Here is a 14,684-nt window from a genome sequence, read left to right as displayed (position 1 = left end):
CCTTATTTGTAAAACAAGATAGCACCTATCTTCCAGGGTTTCTGTGAGATTCAAATGGGATATTTACAAAGTGTTTTGCAAAACTTAAAGTGTTATGTACTAGCTACTTGGTATTATTATTATCTTCTTATTATGTTTATTACTTAATATTCTTGGGTCTCAGTTTCCTCAGCTATAAAATGGTGTTGAACAAGATGGCCTCCCCCTCTTTAACTCTAAGCTCTATATTCCTATGATCCTAAAACTAGCCAGTGAATGGCCAAAATAGGAAATAGGGCTGGAACTCTGGTCTTTTGACTCAATTCTTTGCTGAGTAGTATCTGATTCCCTAATACTGCTGAGTTTGCCTTTGCTATCAGTGTTATAGAGAGTCCCTGCAGGCTATCTGGCAGGTGCAAGTGATCTGCTCCAAGTAACTGTGCCCTCCAAATGACTTCTGTAGGTGTGTTTAGTGACAAGGCAGGTACAAGAAAGATGGGCTCTTGCCAAAGACCCAGCCCAAGGGATGTTTTAGATTTTTTTTCCTTTTATGCCCCTGCAACCAAACCCAAGTGCTCCAGCATATATATAAGAGCCCTGCACAGAGGTCTGTTCATTCACTGGCTCTGGCCTAATTCCCCTCTTACTGCTGGCTACAGTTCTCTGAAGGTCCTTTCTTCTCCACCAGCCATGATCAGATCTCAAGGCATCCGAGGCAGCTCCAGGGGCTTCAGCAGTGGGTCAGCAGTAGTGGGTGGGGGCAGGCGGGCTGCTTTCAGTTCTGCCTCCATCTCTGGGGGTGGAGGCCGCTGCTCTGCTTCTGGAGGCTTTGGCAGCAAGAGTCTTTATAACTTTGGAAAGAACAGGAACATCAGCATGGCAGGGTGCCGTCAAGGGACTGGCTTTGGATTTGGTGCTGGAGGTTTTGGTGCTGGAGGCTTTGGTGCTGGAGGCTATGGTACTGGAGGCTTTGGTGGGGCATTCAGTGGCCAAGGGGGATCCAACTTCCCTGTGTGCCCTGCTGGTGGGATCCAAGAAGTGACCATTAACCAGAGCCTGCTGACCCCACTCCACCTGGAGATTGACCCAGAGATCCAGAAGGTGCGGACAGAGGAGAGGGAACAGATCAAGACCCTCAACAACAAGTTTGCCTCCTTCATCGACAAGGTGAGCTGTTCTAAGTCTAGATAAAAGGCATTAGACTACAAGGCTCTGGGGTCTCATGCTGAAGGAATCCTGGATTTGGAATCAGAGAACTTGGGTATGAGGGTAGGCTCTTGGGTATGGTTGTGTGACCTTGGGCATGTCACTTCCTCTCTGGGCTTCAATTTCCTCATGAACAAAATGACCTTTAAGACTAAACTCTAAAACTCTGTGATTCTTTTCTAATATGCTATGTGACATGAAGCCAGTCTCTTCCCCTTTCTGGTTTCAATTTTCTGGATTTCAATTTATCCTAGCTACAAAATGGAATAATTTCTCTAACTTGAGGGATCATAAATCAGTTTCCAGATAGATGATACACAGCACTGCAGCTGGAGTCGGGAAGATCTGAGTTCAAATCCTACCTCAGACACTTACTTGTTGTATGATTTTGGGAAAGTTACTTAACCTCTGTTTGTCTCAGTTTCCTTATCTGTAAAATAGGGGATAATAATAACATCTACTCCGCAGGATGTTGTGAGTATAAAATGAAATAATATTTGTAAAGTGTACTTTGAAAACTAAAGGTTTTAGCACTATCTAAATGCTAGATGTGAATGCTATATCCTGGAACTGGCAGGTGAACTCAGGATATTGTAGAGAACAAAGTAATCCTACTGGTGAACTTTGATCTCACAGGATGTGCTAAGACATATTGGACAAGTGCTACATCCTTTGGATTCCAGTCTCTCTGGTTGGAAAGTAGAAATCATCACATTATGGCCGCTCAAAAATCGTTCCACTCAATGGCCTCCCCATTTTGAGAATGTTTTGTCTTGGGGAAGAATATTGCTTAATTCCATTGAGGAGCTGATTGTGAAGATAAATCTGGGAAGAATGCCCTCTCCTCTAGCCCATGTCTGGTCTAGCCAAATGTGATGGCTGGTAGAGTTCTAATCAGCCTTCAAACAGTTGAGTCATGCATTATAAAATAGTTGGATGAGTATGATGCCTGATGCCCCTTCCCCCAGTGGCCAAGACAACTCTTTCACGAGTTCTACTCAGACAAGCTTTTAAAAATATCTCTAAATCTTGCCCATCCTATATACAAGGGTCAGATCAAGAAAAGTTTGAATGTATCTAACAAGAAGTTGACAAAAGAGCCCTGGATTTGGAGTCTAAAGATCTGTGTTCAAATCCTGGTTCAGTCACTTATTACCTAAGTGATCTCTAGCAAGATATTTAATGCCTCTCTCTGTGCCTTGGTTTCCTTTTCTGTAAAACAAGGTGATTGGATTAGAAAATTTCTAATGGTCCTTCTAGTTATAAAATCCTCGTTCTTAATGGTTTATTATTCTTGTTAAGGGCCAGGAAGTGGGGGATATCATGACTTTTTTTGAAGTGTATATTAGTATTAGAACATGTAACACATGTGTTCTAATACTAATGTATAATGTCCAAATATACTACTAAGTATACATTAGTATTAGAATGCATCTGTGTAAATTTAGGAAGTATCATTGACTCTTAGTGCTTACAGATCTGAAGGAGACCAGTTTTTAAGCCACCTTCATCTTACCTTATTTCACTGGGCTCAAATCTAGATCATTCCAAACTTCTTCCATTTACACACTATATATCTATTATGCACAATTATTTTTATTATTAATTTTTTAAATTTATGAAATAAACAAGTATTTCCATAACAGTACAATGAAAAACATAATTGTGCATGAAACTGCAAATCAGTTACTATGCACAACTTGCTATTCCTTTGATATATACAAAGAAATAATCATGTAAATTTCTTCCCCCCCCAGGATAGCTATCAATAGACACAAATATATATATATATATATATATGTTTATGTAAAATTATTATATCCATATTTTTATACATGCTATTTGTTCTATACATACTACTAGTTCTATCTCTGGATGTAGATAGCATCTTTCTTTACATGTCCTTTATAGTTAATTTGGGTATTTATAATAGTCAAAATAACCTATTCAAAGTTGTTCTTAAAACAACATTGCTGTTATTGTATGCAATGTTCTCTTGGTTCTGCTCATTTCACTCTTCGTTATTTCTTGCAAGACTTCCCATGTTCTTCTAAAATCACTGAGCTCATCATTTCTTATAACACAGTAGTATTTCATCACAATAATATACTACAACTTGTTCAGCCATTATTAGTTATGCACAATTTATTTATTTACATGTTGTCTTTCTCATTACCATGTGAACTCCTTGAGAGAAGGGACTGTATTTTTGCCTTTCTTGTTATCTCTAATACTTGGCACAATGACTGGTCACATACATGCTTAGATGTTGATTGTCCTTCCACTGACATCTCCAAGGGACCATTTAAGGCAGAAGTTATCACCGAAACCCAAATTAAGAACTCCTTCTTGAGTGCTAATCTAAGCCCTTATTCTGGCGTGACCTGCCAAGCCCTTTTCACTAGAGGAAAGCTTGTAGTTACAGTAATTCTTCTGGAAATCAGAGAGTCATAGAATGTTAGTATTTGAAAGTCTTAAAGATACAACTGTTTCATTTAAGAGATAGGGAAATACCTTCAAACTCTGAGTTGATGATTATTCATCTCTCTACCCCTAGTCAAGATTAGATGACTCATTCTTCACTTACCTCTCTCTTCAGTTGGAACGTATTTCTCTTTCAGGAAACTCAATTGCTGGAAGAGAAGAACTGTGTTCTTTCTAGGAACTCAATGTTTTCAAATAAATCATTCCAGGGTGTCTGGATTTTTATTTTATTTTTTCTTTTTGGAGGGCATTTGGGGTTAAGTGACTTGCCCAAGGTTACATGGCTAGTTTTTTTGTTAAGTGTCTGAGGCCAGATTTGAACTCAAGTCCTGCTGACTCCAGGGCTGGTGTTCTATTCATTGCAGGATGTTCTTTCTTTAGTCTACCTTAAACCCCTTAGGCCTTGGTGAATCAATTCTGTTTCTAACTGGGGATTTCTTTCCTAGGGCTTGTAGCATTTGACACCGGTCACTTGGCTTCCTTATTTATTTATTTATTTTTACTGTAGGTGAGGTTCCTGGAGCAGCAGAACAAAGTCTTAGAGACCAAGTGGAACCTTCTACAACAGCAGACCACTACCACATCTAGCAAAAACCTAGAGCCTTACTTTGAGAGCTATCTCAGCTGCCTGAGGAAGAAGCTGGATAGCTTGCTCAATGACAAGAGTCGCCTACAATCTGAACTGAAGGCTATGCAGGACAGTGTGGAAGACTTCAAACACAAGTGAGTAAGGCCTGGAGTAGTGGGGCAGGAGCTGGGATAGCTGTTTTCTGGGGTCTCTTTCCAAGTCTAACTTTCTGGGAGCCTGATATCATATGCAAATGACCATTCTCAACCCAGATCCACTCTCCTTAAGCTCCTAATCACTACTTTAGAGTTGGAGATACTGGAGTCAATAGAAGTCATCAAGTCCATCTTCCTTCTTTTAGACATCTGCATCTTTGTGCACTTGACAAATTGGATGGTTAAATAAATGAATAGATGAATGGATAAACCAATGAATGAAGAAGTATTTTCCTATCATCAATGGCCTATTTGACATCTAAAACCAAAGATGTCAAAGTCAACAAGTCCAAAACAGAACTCATTATCTTACTGCCATGCTCAGTTCTCTTCCAAGTTGAGGTTCAAGAATTAGAGGCAGTGAGGTGGCTAGGTGGCACAGTGAATAGAGCACTGGTCCTGGAGTCAGGAGGACCTGAGTTCAAATCTGACCTCAGACACTTAACACAAAACTAGCCGTGTGACCTTGGGCAAGTCACTTAACCCCAATTGCCCTACCTTCCCCCCTCCAAAAAGCAAAAAGAAAAATCTAAAAAAAAGAATTAGAGGCAGTTTTGATGTGAAGGGATGGTCAAATAAAAGCCTTGGAGTATTGAAAATAGGACTGGTATTGTCTCCTAACTTGGTAGTTAGGAGAACTAGTGTCTAGTTATAGCTCTGTCACTGATGAGCTGAGTGATCTTGGGTAAATCACTTCTCTGGGCACATCTGTAAAATTAGATTAGATGATAGATAGTTAAGGTCCCTTTCAGTGTGACATTTATGATTCTGACTTTCAGCTCTAAAAACAGAGTCGACTAGTGTAACTTATCACAGGAAATTGGAGACCATATAGACATGTGAGGGTGAGAAAATACAATTCCTTCTTGTTCTAAGAGAGGTTGATTCTACATTGTACCAAAGGGGCTCAAATTTCAGCAAGACATCACCAAGATGGCCAAATTGGATAGAAATCCTGAATTCTTTCCCTCCGTTAGCATCAAATTACCTGGATGAGGGCTGGCTCTCCTCTGCCTAGCATCATGTAGACACAAGTCCTAAATTCCTTTTCCTCTCCCTTTGGAACAAACTTCCAAATTTTCTCTTTGCTTCTATAGTGTCAAGACTGATTTCTAGGGCTTCAGTCTTAAGGAAGAATTCTGCAAAATTCCGTTTTCTGGACATTTCCAACTATCTGAATAGCATCTAGATATGTGACTCAAGAAAGATTAGCTAAGCATGTTTTTCCTCTACCACTCCCCTTCTCCCCTAACAGATATGAAGAAGAGATTAACAAGCGTACAACTGCTGAGAATGACTTCGTGGTACTCAAGAAGGTAGGACGTGAGCTCTCTAAAGGACTGGGGTTTTTTTGTGTATGTCTCTCTCTGGAGCCTTTGAACAGTGCTTTGCACATAGTAGGCAGTCAATGAATGCTTATTGAATTGAGCTGATGATGAAGAGGGCAGAAAAATGCCAGTGATGGCACTTTGGTCAATCTTTGACCTGATTCATCTAGTTTAGCTATCCCTATTGAACCAACTCAGTACCCTAAACCCCATTCCACTTAGTGCTGCCTAGTTCTGTGTAGTCAAAAGGAATTGGGGAGCTGAGCCAAGATCTGAGAAATTAAGGTTGTACAGATGGCCCATTTGGCTAATCCATTCCCTTCCCACCAGGTAGACTTTAGTACTGCCTCTACAGGTAGAATTTGATGCTATACTGGCCACTGTTCCCTTCAATTAGCTTTTTCTACATGCTTCTACAAATCTAACTGAAATACTTCCTGTTGCAGTTCCATGTCCTTCCAGTAACAAAATGCTACCTCATCTACCCTCTTTTGTAGGATGTAGATGCTGCCTACATGAACAAAGTGGAACTGCAGGCCAAGGTGGATGCCCAGAATGATGAGATCAACTTCTTTAGGGTCCTTTATGAAATGGTGAGGACTCCTTTATTCTTCTCTGGATCTGTGGTACTGCTGGTTAGAAATAAGACCCTGTCTTTAAAGTCATTCCTCTTCCTTGTCTGGAAAATGAAAACTCATTGGAGAAGAGCTCAAAATGGTGGAAGTTATCATAAGCCAGAGATTCTATGGATGGAAGTGATTGGTTCTGTTAGCAGAATTCTTCAGGGTCAAAAATTCCATTGGTGGTAGTGACCCATTCCATCTTGTGGAATGCCCCCTGCCTCAAGAGCAGAGTATTCTTTTCATATAGAAGATACTCAGTGAATACTGAACTAAATTGAATTAAGAACTTTTGAAACTCAGTTATTGCAGAACAGTAGGACTATCCTCCTGCAGAAATAAATAGCTCATACTACTGTAACAACTTTAAAGTTGTCAAAATACTTCCCTTACAACATCTCTATGAAATTTTTAGTATGCTGGAAGTATTCTAATTTCTATTTTAAAGATGAGAAAACTGAGGTTCAAAGAGGTTATGACTTGCTTGCAGTCACATAGCTAGGAAATATGTGTCTAAGGTGGGACATGAATCCATGTCTTTTGATTATGAGACCAGGACCTTTCCCACAAAGCTGTGCTCCCTCTCAATGAGTCCTCTCTTTCCTCCTACTTATTCCACATAGTGTTCCCAAGGGGCTAGCAGTTTTAGGCCAGTCCAAACCTCTATGGTCTAGTCCCACTTAAATTGAAAACACATGTTTTTAACACTCAGAAGTAATTGAGAGAGATATACCTTAGGGGCTGAAGTCAACATCTATTTACACTTTGTAGGAACTGTCCCAGATGCAGACCCATGTCAGTGACACCTCTGTGGTCCTCTCCATGGACAACAACCGATCTTTGGACCTAAACAGCATCATTGCTGAGGTCCAACTACAGTATGAGGATATCATCCAGAAGAGTAAGGCAGAGGCTCAAAATCTGTACCAGATCAAGGTGGGTACTGGGAGAGTTGTAGGGTTGGGGATGGGCATAGTCTGTGGGACTCTGCTTCTGGAATTTCTAAGACTACTCCACTATCCCTCAATAAGTCCTTGGAGAATTTAAGTAAAAGCCTCAGTTGAGCAGAATGAGATGTGCCCCCAAACCAGGCAGAGATGATTAGGGCTTATTTAATATTTGGGAATGGATACCCAACGTGGAGAACGGAGAGTTGACCCAACTTGGCATTTCCCTGATCTTCAGGTCCAGCAACTTCAGAATTCTGCGGACCTGCATGGTGACAGCCTGAAGAGCACCAAGAGTGAGATCTCTGAGATCAATAGGATGATTCAGAGGATTCGGGCTGAGATTGAGAATGTCAAGAAGCAGGTGAGTCCCAACTCTGTTCCAGAGCCAGGGGAGATGGCATGGGGTGGTACAAAGGTGGGGGTTGGGGGAATGACAGCGTAGAATAATGCAATAGAGGCAAATGGGTGAAGTGTCGGAAACAGATCAGATGGACATCTGTCCTCTTGATAAAGAAGAATTGAGTAAGGAAACTTGGATCCAGGTCCTAGCTCTGCCATAGGTGACTTTGGGGGTGTGTGTGACTTTGGGTGAGTCATTTCCCTTTACTAGTCTTCAGTTTTCTATAATAACAATCACAATAATGTCAATGATAACTGACAAGTAACTATCCCTTTCAGGTTTTCAAAGTATGTGAAGCAATGTGGTATATATAGTCATGAAAGTTCTGGATTTGGAATCAGAGTTAATACACTTTTTTAATGCTTTAAAGTCAAAGGATTTGCATTTGAATCCTGGTTTACTAAGTGTTACTCTTGTCTAGTCTTTTGTCCTGCCTGGAACTCTCTTTGTGACAGTTAACACTTCCTTTCCCCCGTCCCCCCATAGTGCCAAACTCTTCAGACATCGGTGGCCGATGCTGAACAGCGTGGGGAGCTGGCCCTGAAGGATGCCCTCAGCAAACAGACTGAGCTGGAGAGTGCCCTGAAGAAGGCCAAGGAAGAGCTGAACCGGATGTTGAGAGAATATCAAGAGCTGATGAATGTCAAGCTGGCACTGGACCTTGAAATTGCCACTTATAGGAAGCTGCTGGAAGGAGAAGAGTGCAGGTGAAGTGGTGGCAGAGGTGGGGAGACTTAGAGAAAGGATGGAAGCCGTGGGCAAGGAAACCGAACCTAGCTTGTGAGCCCAAGTCTCTCCCCTGCTGCCTGGCTCAGGCTTTCCCTGGAATGTTCAGAGTTTGGGTCAGGGTGGATAGCTAGATCTGCTCCAGGCCAGGATAGATTTCTAGCTAGAAGCATCAGACATGTAAGCATAAGAGCCTTTAGTTAAACCTAAAGATTTCCTTCAGAAACTGATACTCAAATGAAGCAGGAGGTATGAAAACAGAGTAATCTCATCTATTAAGGAGGGTGAGAGGAATAATCATATCTAGATGCAGGGACCAGACAGGATGACTTATGATTCCATAGGAATTTTTCTCCTCCCACAGGATGTCTGGAGAATGTCAGAGTGCTGTAAGCATCTGTAAGTAACCCTCATATCCTCTTGTTCATATGTTGAGTAAGATTTAGATTTTTGGAGGCTTGATCTCAAATTTTGTTAATCAATTAATTTTTTGATTAATTATTTTTAAAATTAATTTTAAATTTAATTTTAATATTTTATTAAAAAAATTTTTTTTGCTTCTCCCCCTACAGCTGTGGTTGGTAGCAGTGTCAGCTCTGGAGCCCTCAGAGGAGGCTTTGGAGGCCACTCTGGGATCGGGCTGGGCAGTGGTTTGGGCAGTGGTTTAGGTGGTGGTTTAGGCAGTGGAAGTGGCTTTGGGATTAGCGGAGGCAGTTCCAACACCAAGATCGTCTCCTCCAGCAGCCTGAACAAGAGGACCAGCCCATAATGGGGAGATGGCTCCCTGTACCCATCTGAGCACACTGCAAGCCTATCTCCTCAACTTCTGTGCCTCTTTCTCCTAAAGCTCCCACCTCTGTCCCATGCCCTCTGGGCCTGGCTCTTAGGAACTGCTTGAGTATAAGAGCACCCTCTTTTCTCCCCATTCCAAGGAGATCTGTGAGGGGATAGAATCATTGGCCAACTCTTTCTGGATGTTTTACTGCCTTGTTGCTGTTCTGGGATGGCTTCCTGAATGGACCAGGAAGGAGTTAGTATTTGACTCTCCATCTTGGTCAGAAAGAAGACAAAAATAGCTAGGAGGTTTCCCCCCCTCCTTTTAAATAATCACACCCCCTTTCTCAATAATATGTGCCATCTCTTATGCATACATCGAACCTTTCAAACTCTTAGCCAGATGTTCAGTCTTCTAGCCAGACCATGGTGGGCTTTGAATTCTTCCAAACAGACATGCCCTTTCCTACCCAAATATACTTTCTCCCACCCAGGTTGGGGTTTGTTTACATTCCTGCAATCAGATATACCTTCTCCCATCTTAACTAGGTTATCTAACACTTTCACCTTATTTATGCCAGTCCAAAGTTCATTCTTCATCACCAAAAAGGAAAAGTCCTGGTTCTTCAAGGTTGGCACACAGTCAGTTGTCCTTTGATCTTCTCCTCTTTCCCCCATGGCTTCCTCACTGTCTTGTTCTGTTTCTGTTTTGGTATATCCTCAATAAAATGCATGTATCATTCATTCTGAGCCAATTGTGTTTGTAACTGGGATGTAGGGAAGCATGTGGGTGAAATTATTCACATTGAGATGATTTATTTATACCAAGGATTCCTAAACTTTTAAAAAAATTTCATGGACGCCTTGATGGTCTGGTGAAACCTTTTGAGAATAATGCTTTGAAATGCATGAAACATGTAGGATTACAAAGGAAAACAATTATGATGAAATATAATTATCATAATTTTTTAAAAAGCAAACTCATGGACCCCCAGTCTGAGATCCCTTAACCTAGAGGCTTTTCCCTGACTTAAGTTTTAGCTTCCTTCGTCCTCTGGCACCGAAGGGCTAGAGGAACCAAGAACAATGAGAAATATCTATCCATAATATTGATGACAAGTCCCTGGATAATGGCATTGCAATTGAGCCAAATTACCAAAACAAATAAAGAGGCCAAGACTGAGAGAAAGATTGGTTGATTATGCTCTCCAATTGGTCAGATTCTCTAATTGTTAAATTCAACCACTATAAATATTTCATAGCTTTTTCACTGGGCTTAATGTAGAAAGTAGGCTAAAAGTTCATGGAATGGGTGAGATCTCCCTATCAGGAACTTGTTCTAGCATTCAGTTATTGAATGAATGAATAAATGAATGAATGTGTTGAGCACATGGAACTTGTGATTTTTTTAGAGTGGGAACTCCTTACACAAAGAAATAGGTAAGCCACCCATAACTTAACAATCTTAGAGAGTTGTTTGAGGGTTATTGAGGTTATGTGACTTGTTCACAGTTGCTAAATATCAGAGGTGGAATTCATACCCATGTCTTCCTGAATCTCAAGTTTACCATTCTATTGGTAAATTTCTATTGGTAAAGTTTACCATTCTATTGGTATCTATGTTGACTCTCCATGAAGGACTGAATAAATATATGAATGGGTCTTGTCTCAACAAATCTTTCTTGTCTCCTTAACTTCTCTACTTCTTCAGGAGCACACCAGTTATGCAGGATATTCAGTTAAGGAAATTATAATGGAACAGTGAAGAAAGAAAGTCATTCCAGGAAGAGGGAGTCCTTCAGATGGAGGGGGAATGATTGTTGTTGTTGATAGAGGGAGCTGTAATAGCAATTTTTTTGAGTTGTGACTTGGAGATCATATAGTCTAATGTTTTCATTTTACAGATGAGAAAACTGTCACTCAGAGAGGGAGAATTGACAGAAATGGGACCAAACCCCAATCTCTTGACACATCTCTTTGCTTTTCTGGATATTTTGTTTGCAGGAAAAGTTGAGAAAGTTAAAGCACATTCACAATTGCCTAGGGACTTAAAGGAGCCTGGGGAGTCATTATACCCATCTCACTCCCTTCTTTTGGAGCCTGGGGGTCAAGCTGTCCCATTGTAGTTACTTCCAAAGTTTATAACTAGTGTTAAGGTTCAGGAAGCGACCACTGAGACATCCATTGTTGTAGTTTTTAGGTGATATTTATTATCACTTATGAAAGATACACAGGATCAAGAGGCAGCCACCTCTTGAGCCCCAGGATTCCCAACTCTGGGGTACAGCTGGTAGCCAAATAAATGGTTCTTCATCATCATGATTCAGGATAACAACTCAAAGGGATTTTATACAAAGTATTGATAATAATTAGCAATAGCAATCTTGTGCTAATAGTACAAGAAGGTGCTAATGGAAAATGAGTTTCTTTAACTTGGGCTGGGACTTTCCCACTATGATAAGGAACTCCCTTTCCTTTCCCCTATCAGTGCAATCTTCTTTTGGGGAGGGGTCATCATTTAGGAAAGTAATAATAATAATTCTTTACAGATTTCTGGCCTGAGATGAGCTATAATAGTCCTGTGAATACACTGCTATCCATTTTTCAAGCTGTCTTTAATGGAAAGGTCATCTTAGGTGACAGAGGGGCTCCTTAGTAAAGTCTAGAAAACCTGAATTCAAATCCTGTCTTTGATACTAACTGTGAGACCCTGGACAAGTCTCTTAATCTCTCTGTGACTCAGTTTCTTCAACCATAAAATGAAAGATTTGAATTTGATACCTTCTAGCCCTAAATCTAAGCCCAAGAAAACTTGTAAAGGGAGCTCCACAAGCTCTCAGGTGTACCCATTTCTTCCTCCCCACAATGCTGCTTATTCCTACCCATCCTAGGTAGATATCACTATTCTCCTTGACTGCTGACTAGCTCTATGGCTCCCCCAAACTGGGTAATTCATCATACTTTTAAATTTCAATTCATCTCTCCCCAATGATAGTTGGCTCCTCTCCTTGCCACGTGTATCTCATTGCTTCTCTTGTGATACTCTCTGTTCTCTACTTCTTCAAACTCTGGCCTATAAAATCCAACCCTTGGACACTGGTGCATGGCTCCAATGCTGCCTTTGGGGCATTGGGTGACCAAACAACCAAATGTCAAATTCCAAGGGGCAGATATTTGGCAGGTGATTTCTACTGAGAAGCCCAAACCTGCTAGAGGGCTCTGTCCTTCACAAACACCACTAATCTCCTAATTGTCTCTGTTTCTTATTGTCCCAGCTTCTCCCAGGCATGTGTCAGAGCAGGAAATCTCCACAATGCTGTCAAACTGCTTCAGTGTCTTCTCAACATTGTTCCCTGCTTGCTGCTTGGCCCCTGGGAAAATACCAGTTCAGCTCAGCTCCAGGTGTCTTGGGCTGGGGGAGCCTGGGCTTTGACAGGGGTGGGGCCTGGGTTTCTTAAGCCTCTACTCAACCATGGCACACCTTGAAAGTTACAGGCTGGTGTATCTTCTCTTCCCCACTTAAAAAGGTGAATACATAAACAGCTACATTTTGCCTACTCTTCTCTTCCATTCAGGCACTAATGCCTGTGTTACTTCTGGGTCTTTTTGTATGTGCATGGGCAAGAGTGAGGGTTTTAGTTTAGGACTAGAGAATGAAGATGAGACCTATGATTTCATGAGTTTAGTGAATTCTCAAAACGAGGAAACTTTCTTTGCCAAGGCAGGGCAGCACCTTCTCTGTAATTAGCAGTGTTAAATTTTTTTTACATTAGAAAGCATTGATTTTCTCTCCCTCTCCTCTCTGCTGGGTGGACAGAGAGAAAAAATGAGACTTTTTTTTAATGCATAGTCAAGGGCAGCTAGGTAGCACAGTGAATAGAGCACTGGTTCTGGAGTCAGGAGGGACCTGAGTTCAAATCCAGCCTCAGACACTTAACACTTACTAGCTGAGTGATCTTGGGAAAGTCTCTTAACCCCAATTGCCCCTTTAAAAAAAGCAAAAAAAAAATGCATGATCAAGCAAAACAAATTCCCACATTAGCTATGTCCCAAAAATGTGTGTCATTCTTCATTTGGAGTCCATGAACTCTCTGTCAGAAGTGGGGAATTAAGAAAAAAGTCATTGGTGCACTGGAATCATGATGGGTCACTGTGTTGACCAGACTCTGTCTTAGGTCTTTCAAAGTTTGAAATTAGTAGTGTCAAAGTATTGCTTAGAATATTCAGAGTATCATAGGACCATAGATTTAGATCTGGAAGGGACTTTAGACAACTCTCTTTATTTGACAGATGGGGAAAGGGAGGTACAGAGAGGTTAAATGACAATGGTCACATAGCTAGCGAGTGTCTGAGACAGGATTGGGCTTTAGTTCTTCCTGATTCTAGTTTAACATTCCATCTGCTCCAAGAGGTTAAGTGATTTGCCCAGGATGACACAGGCAGTGTGTGCCAGAGATGGGACATGAATCCAGGTCTTTCTGGCACCAAGAATTATTTTCTGTCCACTACCCTACCATACTTCTCATTCCAATGTTTTAATTGAAGCCTTAAAAAAATCTCATTTTAAATTAGAAAACAAGTAAACATCATAGCACAGTTTCCTGGTGGGAGTCCTGTGCTAGCCAAGACCCAATTTTACACGACTTCTGTAGTCAGTTAGATTGGATTATCTGAGTTGAAAAAAAAGTCACTTTTAGATTGATTCTGAATTGATAGAGATCTGGCAAGTTGGACTGGGGTCAGTGTTACCCAGGATGGATTGCACTGTATATATGTACAGATGCCCTTGGCTTTATCTGCTTGCTTCTGAAATCAACTCAGAAATCCAAGGTTCTGTGGCACGGGGTCTAATGACCTAAGAAACCTTAGAGATCCCCTCCTCTGACTGCCTCATTTTACTGATGAGAGGAAATGCCTTTTCACTGAAAAACAAGCTTACCCATCCTAGTAATAATACTATTATGTTCACTATTTGTTGTAAATATGAAAATGACACAGGATTTGCCAATAAAATATCTTACCATCTTGCATATTTATTCTATATTTAAGATTTGTGTGCTATTATAAAATTATAATAAACTCATAATTTTATATTAATGTCATTTTGTAGATTGTTTTATGGAAAGTATCATGGTTATTGCTTGTAAAAAAAAGGAAAACCTTACATCAACTCTGAAGTCACTGTAAACTCATTGCTTCATGTCAGTTCCAATTCCATTTCTACTAGACTATAAGCATTTTGAGATTCTATTTACATATAAAGACAAAAATATACCCCAAGGTCAAATGAATATAATTTTTTTCAACTATATCATTGCCCCTCTGTTTATATGGGGAGACTCTAGAGTTGACTATATACACCCATGCTATGAGATTCTGATTTCCAGGGAATTAGGGACCTCATGTCATCTAGACCAACATATGCTGGAACAGG

At 40.7% G+C, this 14,684-nt stretch overlaps 1 protein-coding gene across 1 annotated transcript; it reads left to right on the top strand.

Moving 5' to 3' along the window:
• The first annotated feature begins 596 nt into the window (after positions 1 to 596).
• Positions 597 to 9,994, top strand: KRT4 (keratin 4). Its single transcript, XM_069101156.1, has 9 exons — positions 597 to 1,146; positions 4,178 to 4,392; positions 5,708 to 5,768; positions 6,278 to 6,373; positions 7,172 to 7,336; positions 7,586 to 7,711; positions 8,237 to 8,457; positions 8,841 to 8,875; positions 9,049 to 9,994. Exons 1-9 carry the CDS (start codon positions 670 to 672, stop codon positions 9,243 to 9,245), a joined length of 1,593 nt encoding a protein of 530 aa, XP_068957257.1. The 5' UTR covers positions 597 to 669; the 3' UTR covers positions 9,246 to 9,994.
• Positions 9,995 to 14,684: the final 4,690 nt, after the last annotated feature.

The sequence above is a fragment of the Petaurus breviceps genome, unplaced genomic scaffold (assembly GCF_028583685.1).
Source record: "Petaurus breviceps papuanus isolate PSGF00001 unplaced genomic scaffold, PetGlider_PUasm1.0 454, whole genome shotgun sequence".
Lineage (NCBI taxonomy): Eukaryota > Metazoa > Chordata > Mammalia > Diprotodontia > Petauridae > Petaurus > Petaurus breviceps.
The sequence above is the reverse complement of the archived record's forward strand: the minus strand, read 5'-3'. Positions and strand labels throughout refer to the sequence as shown.

Bases quoted from the DNA above. Each gene is read 5' to 3' on its own strand.
- KRT4 (XM_069101156.1), top strand. From the start codon at position 670: ATGATCAGATCTCAAGGCATCCGAGGCAGCTCCAGGGGCTTCAGCAGT. The intron at 5,769-6,277 runs GTAGGACGTGAG...CCTCTTTTGTAG, and splicing joins ACTTCGTGGTACTCAAGAAG to GATGTAGATGCTGCCTACAT. The intron at 8,876-9,048 runs GTAAGTAACCCT...CTCCCCCTACAG, and splicing joins TCAGAGTGCTGTAAGCATCT to CTGTGGTTGGTAGCAGTGTC.